The sequence below is a fragment of the Ambystoma mexicanum genome, chromosome 4p, assembly GCF_040938575.1.
Source record: "Ambystoma mexicanum isolate Mex_15411 chromosome 4p, UKY_AmexF1_1, whole genome shotgun sequence".
Classification (NCBI taxonomy): domain Eukaryota; kingdom Metazoa; phylum Chordata; class Amphibia; order Caudata; family Ambystomatidae; genus Ambystoma; species Ambystoma mexicanum.
The window spans coordinates 1,230,093,438-1,230,112,479 of record NC_090927.1 but is presented as its reverse complement, the minus strand read 5'-3'; the positions used below and the strand labels follow the sequence as shown (position 1 = coordinate 1,230,112,479).

Here is a 19,042-nt window from a genome sequence, read left to right as displayed (position 1 = left end):
TCATACTTGCTGGCATAAGGGAGGGGGTGGGACAGTTCTTTTCTACGTGAAAGTGGAACGGAAGTTCTGGAGGGTTGGGTTGTTCAAATCCAAGAAAGCTTTTATATTTTCTTTTTTCTTCTTATGCTTTGTACTAGTCATAGGTTTCGTTTTTTTTTCATATTACTTGAATTTATCACAAGAGAGGTGTGACGGGAAACAGTCATGTCTAACAATTACAAGAGAAACTTAAGGGTGGTATCCTGGAATGTTAATGGTGATAATTGTGCTAACAAGAGGAAAGTGATTTTGGAAAAATTGGATGAAATGGGGGCAGACTTTGCACTGCTTCAGGAGACTCATTTAGTTGAGACAGATATTGATAAATGGAAGAGGGGATGGGTTAGTGATGCTTATTGTTCATCCTTCACTTCTAGTTCAAGAGGTGTGTGTATTCTGTTTATAAAAAAATCTACCAATTACAGAAATGAAATGTGAGAAGGATATAGATGGGAGGATTGTTTGTGTAACTGCCAGAATTCAAGATGTACCCTACTGTTTCTGCAATATATATGTTCCAAATGGGGGAGATGGGAGCTTTTTCATTTCTCTGGCACAGTTTTTACAGAATATAAATGTGAGTAATGTTGTTATGGGGGCGGGACTTTAATGTTGCTCCTGATCCTGAGTTGGATAAAAGTTGGGAGGCAGTTGTCATTGCAAATAATATGAAAAGAGTGGCCTTAAAGAAACTCATGGACGAATGGAACCTCTCAGATGTGTGGAGATTGCAGAATCCTTCTGCAAAGCAATATACTTTTTTCTCTGCCAGACATAAAATATACTCACAGATTGACCTTCTTCTGACTTCTGGTTTTTGCACGCAATCTTTCAAAGGGGGAGATATTAAAGCAATTTTGTTTTCAGATCATGATCCGATCTCAATGGAACTGCAGTTATCCTTTCCTGTTCCGAAAACAGATGCATGGCGGATGAATATTACACTTCTTGATGACAATGATATTGTGGATAAAATAGTGCAAGAGGCAAACTTCTTTGTAGTTGAAAATTGGAATGGAGAAGTTAAAGTAGAATATGTGTGGGAAGCCTTTAAATCCTACATGAGAGGTATGCTGATTGGTTTTTCAAGCAAAAAAAAAGGGAAAGAGAAGCTGAAATGAAGAAACTGAATGAGGAAATTATGGTTCTTGAAAAGGAAAATATGCAAACATTTTCAGTTAATACTTTGAGTGTTTTGCAGCAGAAGAAAGAAAAGTTAGAAGACCTATATACTACAAAGGCTGAGAGGCTTCTTTTTAGAACAAAGAGCAAATACTATGAGAAAGGAGAAAAGTGTGATCGACTTCTTGCTCATCGCTTGAGCGTTATGGACAATGAAAGGGCTATTAATGCTATAGAGAAACATGATGGGGTTGTGACTTCTGAACCTGCTGAGATTAATGAAACAGGAGGTGTGTCAATTCATTGATGGTTGTCATTTGGAGAAAATACATTTAACATATTTGGAGAGCATGGAGAAAGAGCTAAGTGTGGAAGATCTCAGGACTGCTGCATGTGAAACCTCCAATTAAAATGAGTAGTTATCGGCCAATCAGCTTGCTGAACATTGACAACAACATTTTTGCAAAAGCATTGGCCTTGAGGATTGAGACTTCTCTAACGGATATTATAGATCAAGACCAGACAGGATTTGTGAAAGGAAGGCATGCATCAGATAATATGAGGAGACTTTTGTTGACCATATTTCAAAGCAAGGAACGTCAGAATGATGGGGTGGTGTTGTCATTGGATGCAGAAAAAGCGTTCAATTTTATTGAATGGAAATATCTATTGAGTGCTTTGGAAGGATTCGGATTTGGTAAACATGATAGGATGGATAAGACTGCTATCCTCACGACCAACAGCAAGTGTTCGAACAAATGGTATGGTCTCAGACACGTTTGAACTTGAAAGAGGGACAAGACAGGGTTGTCCATTGTTACCCATCTTGTTTGGCATTGCTGTGGAACTCCTGGCTGTGAAAATAAGAGAAGATGAGAGAATTGAAGGTATTCAATATGGTGGGGCCTGTCAGAAAGTCTGGCTATATGCAGATGATATGTTGCTAGTGGTTCAGAATGTTGAGAATTCCATACCTGTGCTAATTGAGCAAATTGATGTGTTTCACAGAATATCTGGGTATAAGATCAACTGGTCTAAATCCGAAGCACTACCAGCATCCAGTTCATGCTCTATTTTGAAAATGAGGGACTTTGGTTTCAATTGGTGTCCGGTCAAGATGCGATATCTTGGAATTTGGTTGACTAATGATGTATCTAAAATAATGGATGTCAACCTAACTCATGTGATTCAATCCTTGGAGTTTGATTTGAAGAGATGGAGTGAACTTCGGTTAAGTCTATGGGGATGGGTGCATGCAATCAAAATGACAGCAACTCCACGTGTCAACTATGTGATCAGCATGGTTCCTTTAAAATGTAAAAAGTGTTTTCTGAAGAAAATTGAGAATCTGATTCAGTCCTTTATATGGGAGAATAAACAACCACGCCTTAAACTATGGAAACTACAATTATCCCAGGATTGTGGCGGTTTAGGGGTTCCAGACTTTGAAAATAACCACTTGGCGTTTGGGGCTAGACATCTGGTTCCTTTAGTGGAAAATTCAACTGATGTCTGGACACTGGCGGAGTCAAGTCGATCATCTCCACTTTCGCCTAGGGCTATTCTGTCCACGGTGGATGGATCTGGATATCAATCATTTCCACCTACAGAATTTCTAAGATCATGCTGGAAGAAGCTATGGAAGAAGAGTAAAAGTGTGGTTTGTGATAATAGTTTTATCCCAATCTGGCTGAATCCAGAAATAAAATTGAATGGAAGGCCGCTTTTTTGGTTGAACTGGTTCCTGGGTGGAGTACAGTGGTTGGATGATCTTATTGAAGATGGTAAATGGATCAGTTTTAAGAGACTTGCACGAGTTAAAGATCTCAGGGACTGCACTATGGGAGAATACAGGAAGTTGAAGAAAATACTGCAGAATGAAGGTGCAGTTAATAGCGAGGGATGGCAGATTTGGTTACCTGAATATAAATCTGGAGGTGGTATGGCGACTAAAGTATATACAAATCTGGGCCAACAACGTGACCCAAATAAAGAATTGTTATCAAAATGGTCAGAGATAATTGGATCGGAAATGTCTGAGGAGAGATGGAGGAATATTTATAAAAATGTGGCTCTGACATCTATTAATCTGGGATAACAAAGCCGCCAAATAAAAATTCTGAACAGGGTTTTTTGGACACCCCAGAGACTTCATGCGAGAGGAATGGTTGATTCAGAGGCATGTTGAAGGTGTAAGCATGCTGTTGGTTCCTTTGAACACATGATCAAGGACTGTTACGAATTGAGGTAATTCTGGAGGAAGGTCACTGTGAGGATGAATGAGGTCCTAATGTTGCAAGAAGATTTTGACTATAATACTGTCATCTTGGTTGAGGACGATACAGTGGAAGAACTTACTTACCCACAGAGATGTTGGTTTTTCAGGGCAGCGAATTTTGCTAAGAAAGTCATTTTGAGGAAATGGAAATGTGTTGAGAGACCAACATATTCGGAGTGGGTGGAGGATTTGAGACAAGTTTCAATGTTTGAGAGGATTATTCTTCGCAGAGATAAAAAGATGAACTTGTTTGATCTAATGTGGGGTAGATTTTTGGATGTGTAATACTACTGTCTCTTGGATATTTACTGAAAAATTCCCATGTGGAGGGGGGCAGTGGGATTTTGGGATACCGGTTGTGATGAATTTAATTATTTTATTGTTAATGCATTTGATCTAATGGTTTTAATGTACATAAAAATTAATAAATATATTAATAAAATAAAATGAAAACAGTAACATATCTCCTCTGAAGCCTTCATTCCCATACCAATAGTTTCCTCCTAAAGGTGGTGATTATAGCGACACCTATTAGTCAAAACTAAAAATGAAAATTGATATTTTTTCCTTTGGTAAAGCACACTGAGCTAAGTTATAGCTGTACACATTTCTGAGAGGGTACCATCCTATAGAACAGGTTATTTGGCCTTTCTCCTTCTCAGAAAAAGGGACTTTTGCCTTTTTGGCAAATGTTTCTGTATTTTTTTTAATTGTTGTGCCACTTCTCTCTTTGGGTAGCAGCATGAAATAAAGAGACTATCCCTAAATGCAATAAAAAAAGAACACTAGACCGTCGGAATACCGGTGTTTGGTTGTCGCGGAGTAAAATATTGACACGTGCCTTTCTGCTTTATGTTCCCTCATAGGAAATGGCCGGGGCGGAGTCTGAGTGTGTGCCCGAGCCCATGGGAAGTGAAGACATGCTGTTCATGCTCTACACCTCTGGGAGCACTGGGCAGCCAAAGGGGATCGTGCACACCCAGGCTGGATATCTCCTCTACGCATCTCTGACGCACAGGGTAGGTGGCTGGGCAAAGTGGCAACGAGGTCATCAATCAAATGCAGCGCATGGGGTTTATGCTAAAGCCTTTTTCTTGTCTCAGTCATACAAATGTGTCTATAAAATGTAGCCACGGTTGGGATAGCTTTCAAGGAAGGGAAATCTGTGTTTTGTTACCTTAAGGGAGAACGAAAATAATGTGATATTCGATATGTGTATAACACATTTCAGTTTTAAATGGTGTCTTGTTTTTTCCATTTATTTTGGCGACCCTACAATTTTATGAAAAGATTATATTGCCTTTTAACAACAAAAAAAAAGAGAGGTCACACACAATAAAATACATAGAACTTGGATGCCTGTGATTTGTTTATGCAAATACATGTAATCATTGATGCTCCTTTACTTGTTTTTTAAATAGTATGTTCGCCAAATAAAGGGAAAAATCGGCATCCTTTAAAATGAAAAGGTGTCGTTATTCAAGGTTCTATGTGGTATCGTCGAAACTATTTTGATAGTAGCAATTCAGTTAGACCTTTTTTGGTAGTTCATCTGTTCTTTTTTTCTTCTTCTAATGGGGGATCACCCACTTTGGCCCCCTCTCCACTGTCCCTTGTCCCAGCTCCTCATAGTCCCCCCTCAGACATATACATTTTTATAAATACACATATACACAGCTGTTTTAGTCGAACTTCCAAAAATAGATCTAACTAAATTACCATTACCGAACATGTTTAGAGGAAACCACCATGTAATTACACTTGCACATTAACACGCACGCATGCACATTAACACACACTTGCACAGACACACACATGCAGATCTACACCATACTGTTCACAAATGCAGAGAATACACCCTGTTACTAACGGCTCATATAATCCAGGAACCAGGTTTTGTCCTGCCCCTCTTAACGGTTCTTGTCACGATTCGTGTATATATATGTTGGTTTATTGCTTTAAACCCTAATTGGTTGTTCTCGAAAGTTTCCCGCGGCTGCCTATTTCAGACAATTCCATTAGGTTAAACAAATAGCAACCCTTTCTTACTTTGCAACAAATTATTAACACAAACCGTTAAGTGCAGTGCCAAGGACCAGTATGCTCATCCTTTTTGCATAGTAGCCTGGCACTTAAGGGGTTTAATGCTGAATTGTAGATAATCGCCATTGTATCCCTCGTTTTCCTGGTCTACAACAGTGACTCACTGAGAGTGTGCCATTCAGACAATGTTTGTGCAAATACATTGGGCCTCATTACGAGGTAGGAGGTAGCCATGGTGCTATTAGCACCATGGCTACCCGCTTACCGCATTCCGGGTCCGGGTTCCCGAAATAGGGACTTACCGGGTCATTCCAACCTTGGAGGACCCGGGAACCATTCCCCATTCCCATTCGAGCCCCCATAGGGCTCAATGGGAATGGGGATGGAGCTAATAACCGTACCACAATTTGCGGTACTGTTATTAGCTCTGAAGTCCCTTAACGGGTCCCTTCCATTATGCCTGGTAAAACCAGGCGTTAAGGAAGGGACCCGCTAAGGGACCTCAGAATAGGGTGGTAAGGGATTACCGGCACTGGTGTCCTTACCGGTGCCGGTAATCCCTTACCAACTACCTCGTAATGAGGCCCATTGGTTCAAAGTAACTCAGGACAATACATTTACTTGGTTTTTTGCGATAGATGTTTCAAACAGGTTTTTCAGCTGTGAATATTTCAAACACTGATACCGACAGTAACCACGGTTATCATTTTGTGTGGATGTGTGGGGCCTTCTCATTCTATTTAATGTACCTGCCATTAATCGTCAGACAATGCTGGGATGAGTGCATTTATTTGGATTATAAAGAATGCCTATAGGAGACTTCCACAGGCAGTTCCAGTGCATTCCATAGTGTCCCAGTTTCTTTAGATGACAGCCAACCATAGCTTTAAGTGAGCCACTGACGCCCCCTCCACCCCCTTCGTTCGTTCATACTTTATTTTGGTTAATAAAAATCATAAAAGTCAGTAGATGCAATATAAATCCGAAAGAACACAATAAAAGTATCTACATTAATAAAATTCAGTGCTAGAAACACTGAAAAAACACAGAAAAGGCAAACATACGAATCTGAATTTAAAACCGACAGTTTTGAGTTGATAAAAGCAGTTCTTACAAAATGCAAATAGGCAATCCTTTCTGCCAGTTATTGCACAGTCAAAATATGTATATTGCACTGCTGGGGCAATCGATTTCACCAAGCCACAGGCCCTCTTTTACACGTTGGCTATTAGGAGCCAGGACATACGATCTGTCACACGGAGGTTCATACAAATAAAAGAAACCACTGATAGCCTCCTTAGGCCAGATGGTACATTTAGCTCTTATTCTCCTGGCCCTTAGCAAGTACCACCCACATAGCAAAGGTTGCGGCTCTGTCTTTGGCTGCTAAGCACAAGGGCAAAGTCTCTGGCACAGTACGTATTCCACGGTCGATCAGGAGGGGTTTTAAAGAGCCTCTCCTCAGATCGCCGTAATATGGGCACGCAGGACAAAATGCACGTCTTCAGTTACATTCAGGTAAAATGGACATGTAGAACTTACAGTATTGTCCCATTTGTTCCACAAGGCAGTCAGAGGTAAGATGCCCATGCGAGCCTTGATAAACAGTGTTTGCATTTGCTTGGGTTGCATTTGGTCCAGGTAGTCCTCGTACCCCACAGAATGCTTTATGGACCAGTATTTTAAGAACTGGTCCGACGTGACCAGACCAGCACTGATTTCCACCTCCCTTGCCATTTTCACGGCATTATTGATACAAGCTTTATAATCTCCACAGGTGGCATTAGGGCTGCTCCAATAATCGGTTAAATCAAAAGCCTGGAATTCCTTCTTCAAGAATGAGAACCAGGGCAAATACATGCCCCCTCCCTGGGAAAGCACATTGTCCAGTGCATGCCTATACTTCAATACATGTTCACTGACCCAAAGCCTTGCCCAGTAGAATGGTGGTTTGGCCCTGCATGCTTTTCCAATCGAGTGGAGATCTAGTTCATGTGTGATAGGCATGTTGGGAGCACAAATCGGTAAGCCCAGCAGATTGTTCAAGAATGTATTTTTAGTTGTGGGCAAGGGTGAGATGTTTGTTCAGCCCCACAGCTTTGCACCGGAGAGCCCTGCCTGCGGGGCCTGGGCTTTGTAGGTCTCTAGCACAACACCCAGACCCAGCCCCCACCCGAAAAAACTCTCTGGTCAATTTAGCTAAGGCTCCACTTTACCTTGCAAGCACCAACCCAGCTTTGCCCAGTTGGTCAAACCATGTGCAATCGTCTTTGATTCTTATACCCATTTAGTCATAGGCATGTACTTGTTCAATCATAGTATCCTCGAGGGTAAGTCAAACTTTAGGATGTTTCCTCACCCTGCCCCGTCTGAGGACCATGGCCTAGGACTTCTGGATATTAATAGAAAGGACATTCTCCTGACAAAAGCCCTCAAAGATGCTTACATGCTGACGCAGTCCTACTGGGGTTAGTGATAATAGGACTGCGTCATCTGCAGACATGAGAACTGGTATCCTATCACATACCAATGAGGGCACATCCGTTGGTGCCCCCAAAAGTTTATTGATTACTCCATTTATGGAGAGGCTGAACAGTAGGGGGGGTCAACAGGCAACCCTGCCGCACCCCCATTTCTTTTTTCAGTATGGCAGACAGTGCTCCAGCTAGTCCCCAGTGGATCCTCACTCCATTGTCCACATGGAGGGACCTGATAGTATTCAATAAATCATTAGGAATGCCCATGTCCATCAAAGCTGCCCATGGCCTTGATCTAGGTTCTGTATCAAATGCCATCTTTAAGTCACTAAAGAGGGCGCAAATGGCCTTTTTCCTCAGGGCTGTATATTTGTCACAGAGGAGGCGTAGTCTTAGGCACTGGTCCACACTGCTAACTCCCCTCTGAAAGCCCTCCTAGAGGGGGCTCATGGCTCCAGTATTCCCCACCCATTGCTCAAGGTGACTCAAAAGTACCTTTGCAAAAATCTTGCCTGCAAAAATCTTGCCTCCAGCATCAAGAAGGGAGCTAGTCCTGTGATTCTCATCATACAAAATGCTATGCTGAAGATTCATGTTAGATAGGGGACCCAGATCAAAGGTTTGCACCATAAAAATCCACTGGGTTCATATCGAGGCCTGATGCCTTGCCCTATTTCTGAGACTCAAGGGCATTCCTAATTTTCCCCTCCTTTAGAATCAGATCGGGCTCTGCTAAACCGGTAGATATACTGCCTCTGTGACCAGCATGAAAGACTTGTCTCTCCTCATATAGACTTATAGACTTATGATTTGGTTGACACTCATAGTTTCCGGTATGGCCCCCAAGAGATGATTTTTGTCAGTGGGTCGCACACCACCCTTAGTTTCCCAGAACCTTCTCATATTCCCACTTTTAATTGGCTCTAGCAGTGAGTCCACAGTTAATTCTGGTATTCATGTTTCTTTTCTCTAATGGTAGAAATAACGTTTTTCCTTGTGGCCCGCACTGGTGCTGTCCCTTCGGTCCCCACCATTTTAGCCTGTCGAATGAAAACACCCATAGTCCGCCTATGCAATACCAAGGGTTACTGCATAGGGATTGGGATTTATTACTCCTCATTGGCCTCGATAAAAAGCCTCCCAGGGTTTTCACTGGGTCTTCATGCGCCCACATAATAACAATTTGTGTATCAAGGTGCAAGGAAAACTATCTCTCGAGGGTTGGCAGAATGAATTTGTATATTTCTGGGAGTGCTAGGTTTCGATCCATTTTTGCCCACTCCAGTGCCCATTTAGAATTAGAAAGGGACTATAGGAGTGTCTAGCTGCTCCTTCATTGTCCCCAACAGCTTCGGAAGTGCCATTATAATTAACGGATAATGGTCTCTTTTGGGATGCAATTGCACTTTAAAATCAATGATTAAAAGGCATAACTCCAAGTTTAGCAACAAATCTATCAGGCTTGAGCGGTTAGCACAGTAAAATGTCTTACCCACTGGTGAATCACCCAGGAACATGCCATTACATACTCTCAAGCTGGCTGACACCACACTTCTTATGCCACACACTCTGTTCTCATCTTCTGTAATGTCTGCCATAGGTTCAACAGGTTCATAGTGCAAGTTAAAGTCCCCCATGACCTAAGATCTTCAATCACTCTCCCTGCTTACACCTCCAAGTGTCCACGCAATCTTGTAGGTGGGGAAAGAGAGAGACTCCTCCATGTACTGCTTCCCGGTTACACATGTTTATTAATAACATGCTTGTGCCATCGGGACAGTTTATGTGGAGTTCCAAGAAAACATGATGGCCAGTATCTGCCACATTAACATATTTAAATAGCCAGGGGTCAATTCAGAAGACCAACTCTCCACTTGGTCTGCCCCTTCACCCTGACTGCCAGGATAGAGTAGGATGCATACCTCTGTATGCTAGACAATGCTGTGGCCCATATTTCCTGCAGGCCAATAATGGAATGGTTACGTATTAGACTCACCCAGGATTCATCGATTTACGTGCTGGCTGAGACCGGCAACATTCCAGGGTAGTGCCTCCAGCCCTGATCTTGGGATGGTCACAATACCAGAGGGCCTCAGACTTTCATTGATGGTGACAGAGAAATCTGAATCTGCTGGGGTGGCACCATACGAGAGGGGTGGCACATACCATCAATCATTTCCCCCCAGGATTGAATTGTTACTTCTTGAGATGTTTACAGCCAGTGCCCCTATTTGACAATCCATTAGGGGGTGGGAGGTTCAGGGGCAGTCCTTGATGGTGTTATTGGAGCAAAGAGGGGGTGTAGAGAAAACAACGACTGTTCAAGCATCATGAGTATACATCATGAGATACAGGTGCCAGGGACAGCAAGGATGAATGTATTCTGGCCCGAGAGCCAACATTCTGCTATCCCCACTCTCCTACAAGTTCCCTCTGAAAAGGTCTCTCCCCTTTCCTTGTTCGGGGTGCAGTCAGATCCTTCACTGGGCATTGTAAGGATATTTGGCATGTTACAGCACAGAGTACAGCACTACTGCACAAGTAGCATTACAGCACTACTGCACAAGTAGCATTTTTTTTTTTGCAGCACCACCACAAGGGTGCGGTGCATTGCTATATGGGTTAGCAGATTAACAAGGAAAGACAGACTATTCAGTCAAAAAACGATTTTAACATATAAGATGCAAAGCTATTTTTACAGTTAAAAGCACACGTGTTCAATTAAAAATGCACACTATTTTTCACCTGAAATGCCTATATTGCTAGAGACACATTTGAAAATTAACAGCTAACATATTAACCATTAACCTGACTAATAAAACCTTATTTTAATATAACTCACTAATAAAATGTGTTCTCTACTGCAGAATTAGGCATACTTTGAAAACCAGTTAAATGAGTGTGCAGATTTTTCCTCTCTTCTCTGCCTGATTATCCGTGTTGTTGTGCACAGTAACTGCAGGAGGAAGGAAGTCAGATTTGCAACAATTGCAAATGTATAAGCGAAGCTATTGTTTAAAAGTAGGAGGATGAGAGATGATGGATTTCATTGGAACACGTCATAAAGAGGGCTGAGAGGAAAGTTTTAGTGGGCAGTAGCAGGGAAAAAGACAGGCAGACATCTTTCTGCACTACTGGGGAGAAGACCTGGCTGTGGGGGTGTCCTGCTGCAGTCGAGACTGGGGAAAGCTGAAAGAATTACCTTTCCACTGGCAGAGGCAGTCCTATCTGAAAAAGCTGAGAATTCCAGGCAATGACCCCGGCTTGAGAAGGCAAGCGTTCCTTTTTGTTGGAGTTAAGCCAAGAGAGCCACATTCACAGAGAGAATCCTCTGAACAGATAAGGTAATTACCTAACTGGGGGAGCTGTGTGTGTGCACGAAAGTATGCAGTCAGTGTAGAAAAATGAAAGTCCCGTGCGTGTCTTAATCAAGTGCTAATGTTGCAATTTAAGTTCTGTTCTCCGCCACTATAATTACAGTGTGTCATTGAAAATGCTTTGATTGTTCCCTTTTATTGCTGTAAAGAATGAGATCATGTCTAAATGCAAATTTTATAATACAAAAAATATTTGAAAACAGACGGGTGGTTTATTTTCTATTTACCATTACAATGCCAATGATGTGGGGAGATTTTTAAACAGTGCAATGGTCATTTTAAGACAGATGTGTGTATGTCAGAATCAGTATGAATAATTGTGAGTGACTGTAGTATAACTTGTTGGAGGTACATGAGCCAACGGGAAGAGAGACTCTCTGAACATAGCTCCCTACCGTATATAAGGTAGTGGAAATTACCACAAGACTACCACATATAGCTCTCTGTCGTAAATAAGTCAGTGAGTTTGCCCATGGTGGCGCACCAACACTATCCCTGGAAATTGTGGTTTCCCTAGAATGCAGGTCTGAGGTCTCTCTAGTGATCACACGAAAAATCTAAGCGAAGATAAGGGATTCTGGACATTGGGGCCACAAATAAAACAAGGGAATTATGCTCACCAAAATACCACCAACCACGTATACCAAATATGCAGGTCTGGGTGCTGAAATAATGCATGTCCATTGTATTATTGTTGCACATGGCCAAATCTGAATACAAAGAGTGATTATTGCTAAGTTATTTCTCGGCGGTAATAAAATACCGTCAGGCCCCAAATCTCCACAAAATACCCTACATATTTATGGTGCGTTGCAGGCCGGGAAAGTGATCACAGAGTACCTACTGGGCGCGGCAAGCGTGTCTCACACTGCCATTGGCACATTAAAGGGAACCCATTTTATAATAGCAGTGTGCCACTAAAAACGAATTTCAGAATGTCACAAAGGGAAACCACATTCTCAGATCTAGTGCAATATTTAGAGGCAAAGTTATTTGCACATGGGAATTGGTCTTCGAACAGTACCTTAGAATGGAGTAACCGCATTCAGGGTGAGGTGCAGAAAGAAAAACTAGACAATATTTTTGCAGAAGGCAGCATAATTCAGGTCTGCCTTACAAGATTATTGAATGCAGCCGATAAAAGTGTAGAGAAAGACTGTTTAATACGGCTATGCGGCAAAATATGGTTTATTTTAAACAAGTCACTGCGAATGCAAGAGAATGATACTCAGCTAATTAACAGGTTAAAGACTGAATTAGATGGGGCAAGTAAAAATCAGGAAATGTTGAGAGCAGAATTGGATGTATGCCAAAAAGACATGCAATTAAAATGCAGAGACTTTGATACTCAGTTATCCAAAAGCAAGAAACAATTTGAAGATAGTGAGCAAGAATTGACACACTTAAAAGCCTTAGTGGATCACATTAGGCAGGATAAAGATGAGGTTGTTTCAGAAATGCAGATTTTACAAAAAGAACATTGCGAAAAAGAAGGTGATCTCCAGAGTGTAGAACAAGAAATGATTAAAATGATTCAAGAAAGAGACAAGAGAAATAAAGAGTTCAATGAATGCCAAATGCAAATGTGCGATATGCAGGAGGCAATTAATAAAATGAGTGATGAAAATAATTATTTGCATGATGAAGCCAACAGACTCCTTAAAAAGTGTAAGGACTTAGAACAGCAAATGTGCATTCCCAGGTCCCAGGAGAGGCGGCAGGGTACCACATTCAATGGAGTGGAGGTGAATTCTAGCTCTGCCCAAAGAGCTAGTGCCCCAGTGACAGGGCCGGTGACTGAACTTGGTTGCAGCGCCCTTGGGGGATTTGATACTCCCATTGGGGGCAGCCACCAATCTCATACACCTGAAAACAGGATTGAATCACAAAATAGTGCAATTCCATGCATTGCAACAAGTAGCCCCATAAAAATAATGAAATCCATTAAAGCCCTGATCAAACCATTTAAAAAGGGAGGTGAATGCTGCATTGAGGATCACTTAGAAGCGGTGCATGACATTTTTAAAGCGCTCCAGATACCTAAGGAACAGTACAGACAATATTTTCATTTAACTTTAGATGCCCCGACGGCCAGCATCATAAGGGGATTAAATGAACAGCAGAATATGACATGGCTGGAGTTTGAAAAAGAAATTAGGCGTCATTTTTCTCCTTTTCAGTCATTGCAGGAGGCAAAGAAAGTTGCGTACACTATTACTGCTGGACCTAATACATCACCTCGCCAATTTTTACAAGACTTAAAAAGAGCATTCTCTCGCTTTGATGTATCTTTTGACTCAAATTCCAATGAGTTTAAAACCGCATACTTCTATGGGCTACAGAAAGACATCATATCCCAATTGGTCCGTGAATTTGACCGTGACAAGTCCCTTGAATGGATTGTACATCAAAGCACCAAGCTATATGAGGTACTCTATTGTCAGGGTAGAGAAAGTGATAAAATGAAAGATACTAGGCCTAAATCTAAAGAACCCTCAGCCACAGTAATGGAAATCAGGTCAGCCAAAATGTCCCTTGAGTCTGCTCAAAGCCAAGGTAAAAATAATGTGACACCTGAACAAAGGGGTAATCAACAAAGATCGCCATTTACTGTACCAATGTTCCAATCACATGATCCTAGTAATAGAGAGAGCTACATCAGCCCTAGATATTTAGGAGATAGACCCCGGGTAAGATACCGGTCTGATATGGCAGGTATGAACAATAACCAGAGACAAAATCAAGATCAAAGAAATGATGGTCCCTACCAGTCATTGGGGACACAGAGCAGATTTGATCCCAGCACCATGATATATGGTAATCAGGATAGGCCCCGATATGTGGATCGATTTACTGATAATGGAAATCAATATAGGGGCCAGTACCCACAATCTGAGAGACAGGACGTGAAGCAAAACGTGAACTACAGTCCACGCCAGTACAATGATTCCCCACCAGGGGACTATAATCAAAGGATGGGTGCAACCCGCTCCCCTCCACAAATGAATCAAGAGTTCAGAAACCATCCCAACCGGTATCAATCACCTGAGAGGTATCAGAATAGATCCAATCAGGGGGAAAACAACCAATATCGACCTAGGCCACAGAAAGAGGATCCTAGAGAGGTGGAAAGGTTCCAATGCCTTGAGGCCCAAGTGAAAATGTTAGCTGAGCAAATAGGAAAGCTCTATACAGCGCAAAAACAACCTTCCAAAGAGGGGGCTGATGGCCATAGCAATGACCGGGGGGCTTCCGAAAAGTGACTAAGTACTCATGATAACTGCAGTGCCAAAATGACAGATTGCTCTGATATAATTTTGCATAACGACTCTGAGATGTCTAATGGATTAAAAATGAAAGTACCAGTAAATGAAATTGTGACGGAAAGTGCAAATACTTCTAAAAAAGAGGTACGGTTTAACTTAGAGCTAAATAAAACAGTAAAGATTTGCACAAATGAAAAAGAAACATTAGGAATTCCAAAAGAACAAAGGGACAGATTTAAGAAAAATGACTCATGCATGGGGAATACCAGTGAACAGGGAGTAAGTGGGGATGCCATAGCTCCTTCCCTGGGCAAGCAAAACAATTACCAAACACAGACAGAAAAAGGAAATACTCACAAGGAGGGTACAAGTCAATCACCTGAAAAATTCTTTGAGCCACATATTTTTGAAAAGGCTGAAAGGGCTGGTATTACACTAAATGATCACAAATGCACAGAATTAAAAAATGACAAATTGCTGAATGATGTTGTGACACATGTTCAGTTGGAAGGTTGTAATGTGGTCTCTGATGTTACCCAGATGGATGGGCGAACGGTGGCCACACTCCAAAAAACCTCTGAACATGGAGAAATGAATAAAATATCTCGCACAGAAATGGGTAAAAAGGAGGGAAAAATGTCTTTTCATTTACCAATGTGCTTAGCCAAAAGTGAAAAAGACCTGAGAAAGGTGAGCCCTGAAATCAGTAAGAATTCACATTTCTTATGTGTATTAGAGGAAGTTGAGGACAGATATTATGCACCCATCACTGTAGAAGAAAAATGCCACACCTTTGCTATGATTGACACTGGCGCACAGGCCACAATTATGTCCAAGGAGCTGGTAAAGAGTATCAATGAAGGGAGGCCTCCACAGAGTCAGATCACAGTGAAGGCAAATCAAGGCCCAGTGCATAACTTTAATGGGGAGGAGGTGCCCATCATAGGTGTAACTGAGGTTGACATAAAAATAGGAAAGCACAGAATGAAACAAGAGGTATTGATCACATCTATTTGTGAAATTCCATTTCTGATGGGGACAGATTGCCTGAAAAGATTGTCTCCTCTCATAGATGGGGTGAATGGAGTGCTGTGGTCCTTAACCAAAAAACCATTGAGGCCTAAGAAACTAAAATCACAAAACAGCAATATAAAAGAATGTCACACCGTTGCCAAAACAAATGATGCTGTGGAGGTATATCTCCAGAATAGCTGCATACCTAGTGTCACTGTTATATTAAGGTGTCAAGACAAAGATCAGAGCGACAATGAAAAACTACCTGTACAAATATACTTGGACCCAAGGAAAGATTGGCATACTGCCATAGACGAACACACATTACGTTTCTATTTAAAAGAGAATACATGCAAACAGAATATTGTTCCTAAAACAGATTCAGAAAAACACATTACCACTCTGGCAGAGATACACATGGAAGATGAGCAACCATGGGTTCACGCTGGTATAAATGATTATCTTAAAACAATAAAAGCCACTTTAGCGCTTGAACATGAAAGGAGTTTCATTAATGAGAAATTGTTGCAAAAAATTATGGAGAGGGAAGAAATCCCGAAATTTAGGATTAAAAACCAATATGTTTCTGGGTTGGACAGTCCAGACTTTGAAAACCGAATTACAGGCAGATGCATGCTTAAAATTAGCATTGGGCAGAAAGCAATTTACCATAATGTATGGATAGTGAGTGGAGCACAAAATGAATTTTACATGGGCAATGACATCATGCACAGAATGTGTATGGTGTTAGATTTCCTTAATCAAAAAATATGGTCACGCCTAGGTGGGCCGGCGCCTGAATTTGAAGACAAAAGAAGGGCTTATCATTGTGCACAACTAGTTCCTTATGCAGTCGAATTACAGATGAGGAAAAATACTATTGTTCCTGCATTTACAAAACAGTTTGCAATAACACTGAAATGCAAAAATGGACAGCAGATGAAAGGCTCTGATGCATTTGTATGCCTGAATGAATCCATAAAACAGCAAGGCCTGGATTATGAATACATTCCATTGGTAGACATTGGTGAGGGATCTGTAAAAATCATGGTGAATAATAAAGGTTGTCAGGATATTCATTTAGAGGAAAACTCCCCATTAGGAATGGCCATACAAAAATCACATTATACGGCAGATTTAAATAACATGGTGATTGGGAATATTCCTGAAAAATATGTAGATGCCAAGGGCGAGTTGCCAGAACACCTGGACTCTCAGCCCAAAGGAATATTTAAAATTCATTCTGTGTATCCTTATGATTCAAATGAGACAGTGTGCTGCCATCAAGAGGATTGCATAATATTTAATTTAAATGAAAATGAAACAGGAAATCAGCCCATTGAAGTGGAAGCTGATATGCCAAAATATTTGAAAGTGGCAGCCCTACAAAAAGACACAGCCACACAGTTAGAGGAAAGCGCTGAGATTCCTTTACCAGAAGAGTTTCCAGAATTTTCCAGAATGGTAGAAGAGCAGATCTCCTTAGCGGATGCATGTAACAGCGATGAGGATCGACGCAATCTGAGGGAAATATTTATGGAGTTTAAGGATGTATTTGCAAAAGATGCTTATGATTGTGGTTTAACTGATTTACATGTGGCCACACTACCAGAAGGTTGTAGCAGAAATCCAGTGTTTGTACGCCAGTATAGACTACCGCTGGCATGTTTAGAATCATTGGCAGAGATTATTAAAAATTTGGAATCACGGGGAATAATTAGGCCCATTCATAGCACATCCAATACGCCTATTTTAGGTGTGTTAAAGCCAAATGGTCAATGGCGGCTGTGTGCAGACTTAAGAGAGTTAAATAAAAGAGTACCAGTATCTAGATGGCCACTACCATTCATTGATCAGGGCCTAGCTCAGATACATGGTTCAAATGTATTTACCACGTTAGATCTCACATCTGGATATTGGTGTGTGCCATTGGCAGAGGAGATACAACACCTATTTTCCTTTACATTTGACAGGACTCAATATGCCTGGCTTAGAGCTCCGTTCGGGTACATCAATAGTGGGAGTGAATTTGGCATATTTTTGAGAAAGGCCATGCCAGATGCAGCGGAAAGAGGGACAATAGTTTATGTGGATGATGTCTTGATAAAAAATGAAAACCTTAAAAGCCATTTTGATGAAATAAGACATGTGCTTGGCCAATTGCAGAAAGCAGGCGCCAAAGTATCTTTGCAAAAAGCACAATGGTGCAAGAAAAAAGTGAACTTTCTAGGGCATGAAGTGACTGAACATGGGCTAAATCCACAAAGGAAGAAAATAGAGGCCATACAAAGATTAAAAGATCCTAAAAATGTGAAAGGAGTAAAAAGTTTATTAGGGATGACAGGCTATAACAGAAAGTTCATTGAGAATTATGCAGAAATCACTCAACCATTGACTAAACTGCTTAAACTAAATACTCCCTGGAAATGGGAAAGAGAGCAGTCTGATGCAGTGGCTAGATTGAAGGAATGTCTTGTAAAGGCACCATGTTTAGCATACCCCATAAAGGACAGGGATTTCTTTATAGAAATAGGCTTTTCTGAACATTGTATGTCAGCAGTGTTATCACAAAAACACGATTTGAATCACAAAACCATTGCATATGCAAGTAAGGCATTTTCCCAAGTTGAAATGAAATTTAATGAATGCGAAAAGGCCCTATTAACCACTGTGTGGGCGCTACAACATTTCCGCCCCATTGTTCAGGGAGAAAAGGTGATTATTGAAACAAATCATCAACCTTTGCAATTTTTAGAGAGTAAAAGAATTAGATCAGGCAATCTAGCGCAATCCAGAATCACTTCATGGACGCTGGCATTACAAGGTTTTCCCGTAGAAGTAAGATATGGACAAAATAAAAAGAGCCCAATTGCTCAAGGGTTAGCTGACTTACATGACTGTGCAGCTGAACAAATACCAAATGAAATGGAAGTGGAAGCTAGTTTGCAGGAATTTGAACAATCACCACACAAAGCTTTTGATGAAAAAACATGCGAGGATTTGCCAACTGTATATGTGGATGGTTGTGCTTTTCACATTGAAAATGACAGTAATAAACAATTAGTGGCAGGAATAGGAAATGTCTGGTTGAAATGTGAAGGCGTTCCTAGTATAGGGATGAGGATTGGAGATAGGAGCAGTCAGGTGGCGGAATTGGCAGCCATCTATAAAGCAATTGCTACTGCAGTTGATAAAAAGTTCAGTGAAATTGTCCTGGTGACTGATTCTGACTATGCACGGAATAGCTTTGTGGAGTATTTGCCTGGTTGGAAAGCAAGAGGCATGATTACATACAACAAAAAGCCACTTAAACATGGAAAAATGATACAAGCCATAGACAAATTGGTGTCAGAAAATAATTTAACAATATACTGGAGAAAAATTCGTGGGCATTTAAAAACACCAGGAGAGGATAAGGAGGGAAAT

At 41.2% G+C, this 19,042-nt stretch overlaps 1 protein-coding gene across 1 annotated transcript in view; it reads left to right on the top strand.

Annotated features, from left to right (window-relative positions):
* The window catches only part of ACSS1 (acyl-CoA synthetase short chain family member 1), a 968,098-nt gene that overhangs the window by 298,488 nt on the left and 650,568 nt on the right, over positions 1-19,042 (top strand). The window contains exon 5 of the mRNA XM_069606883.1: positions 4,306-4,458. Within this exon, the coding sequence (XP_069462984.1) occupies positions 4,306-4,458 (153 nt within the window). The remainder of the gene's footprint in view (positions 1-4,305; positions 4,459-19,042) is intronic.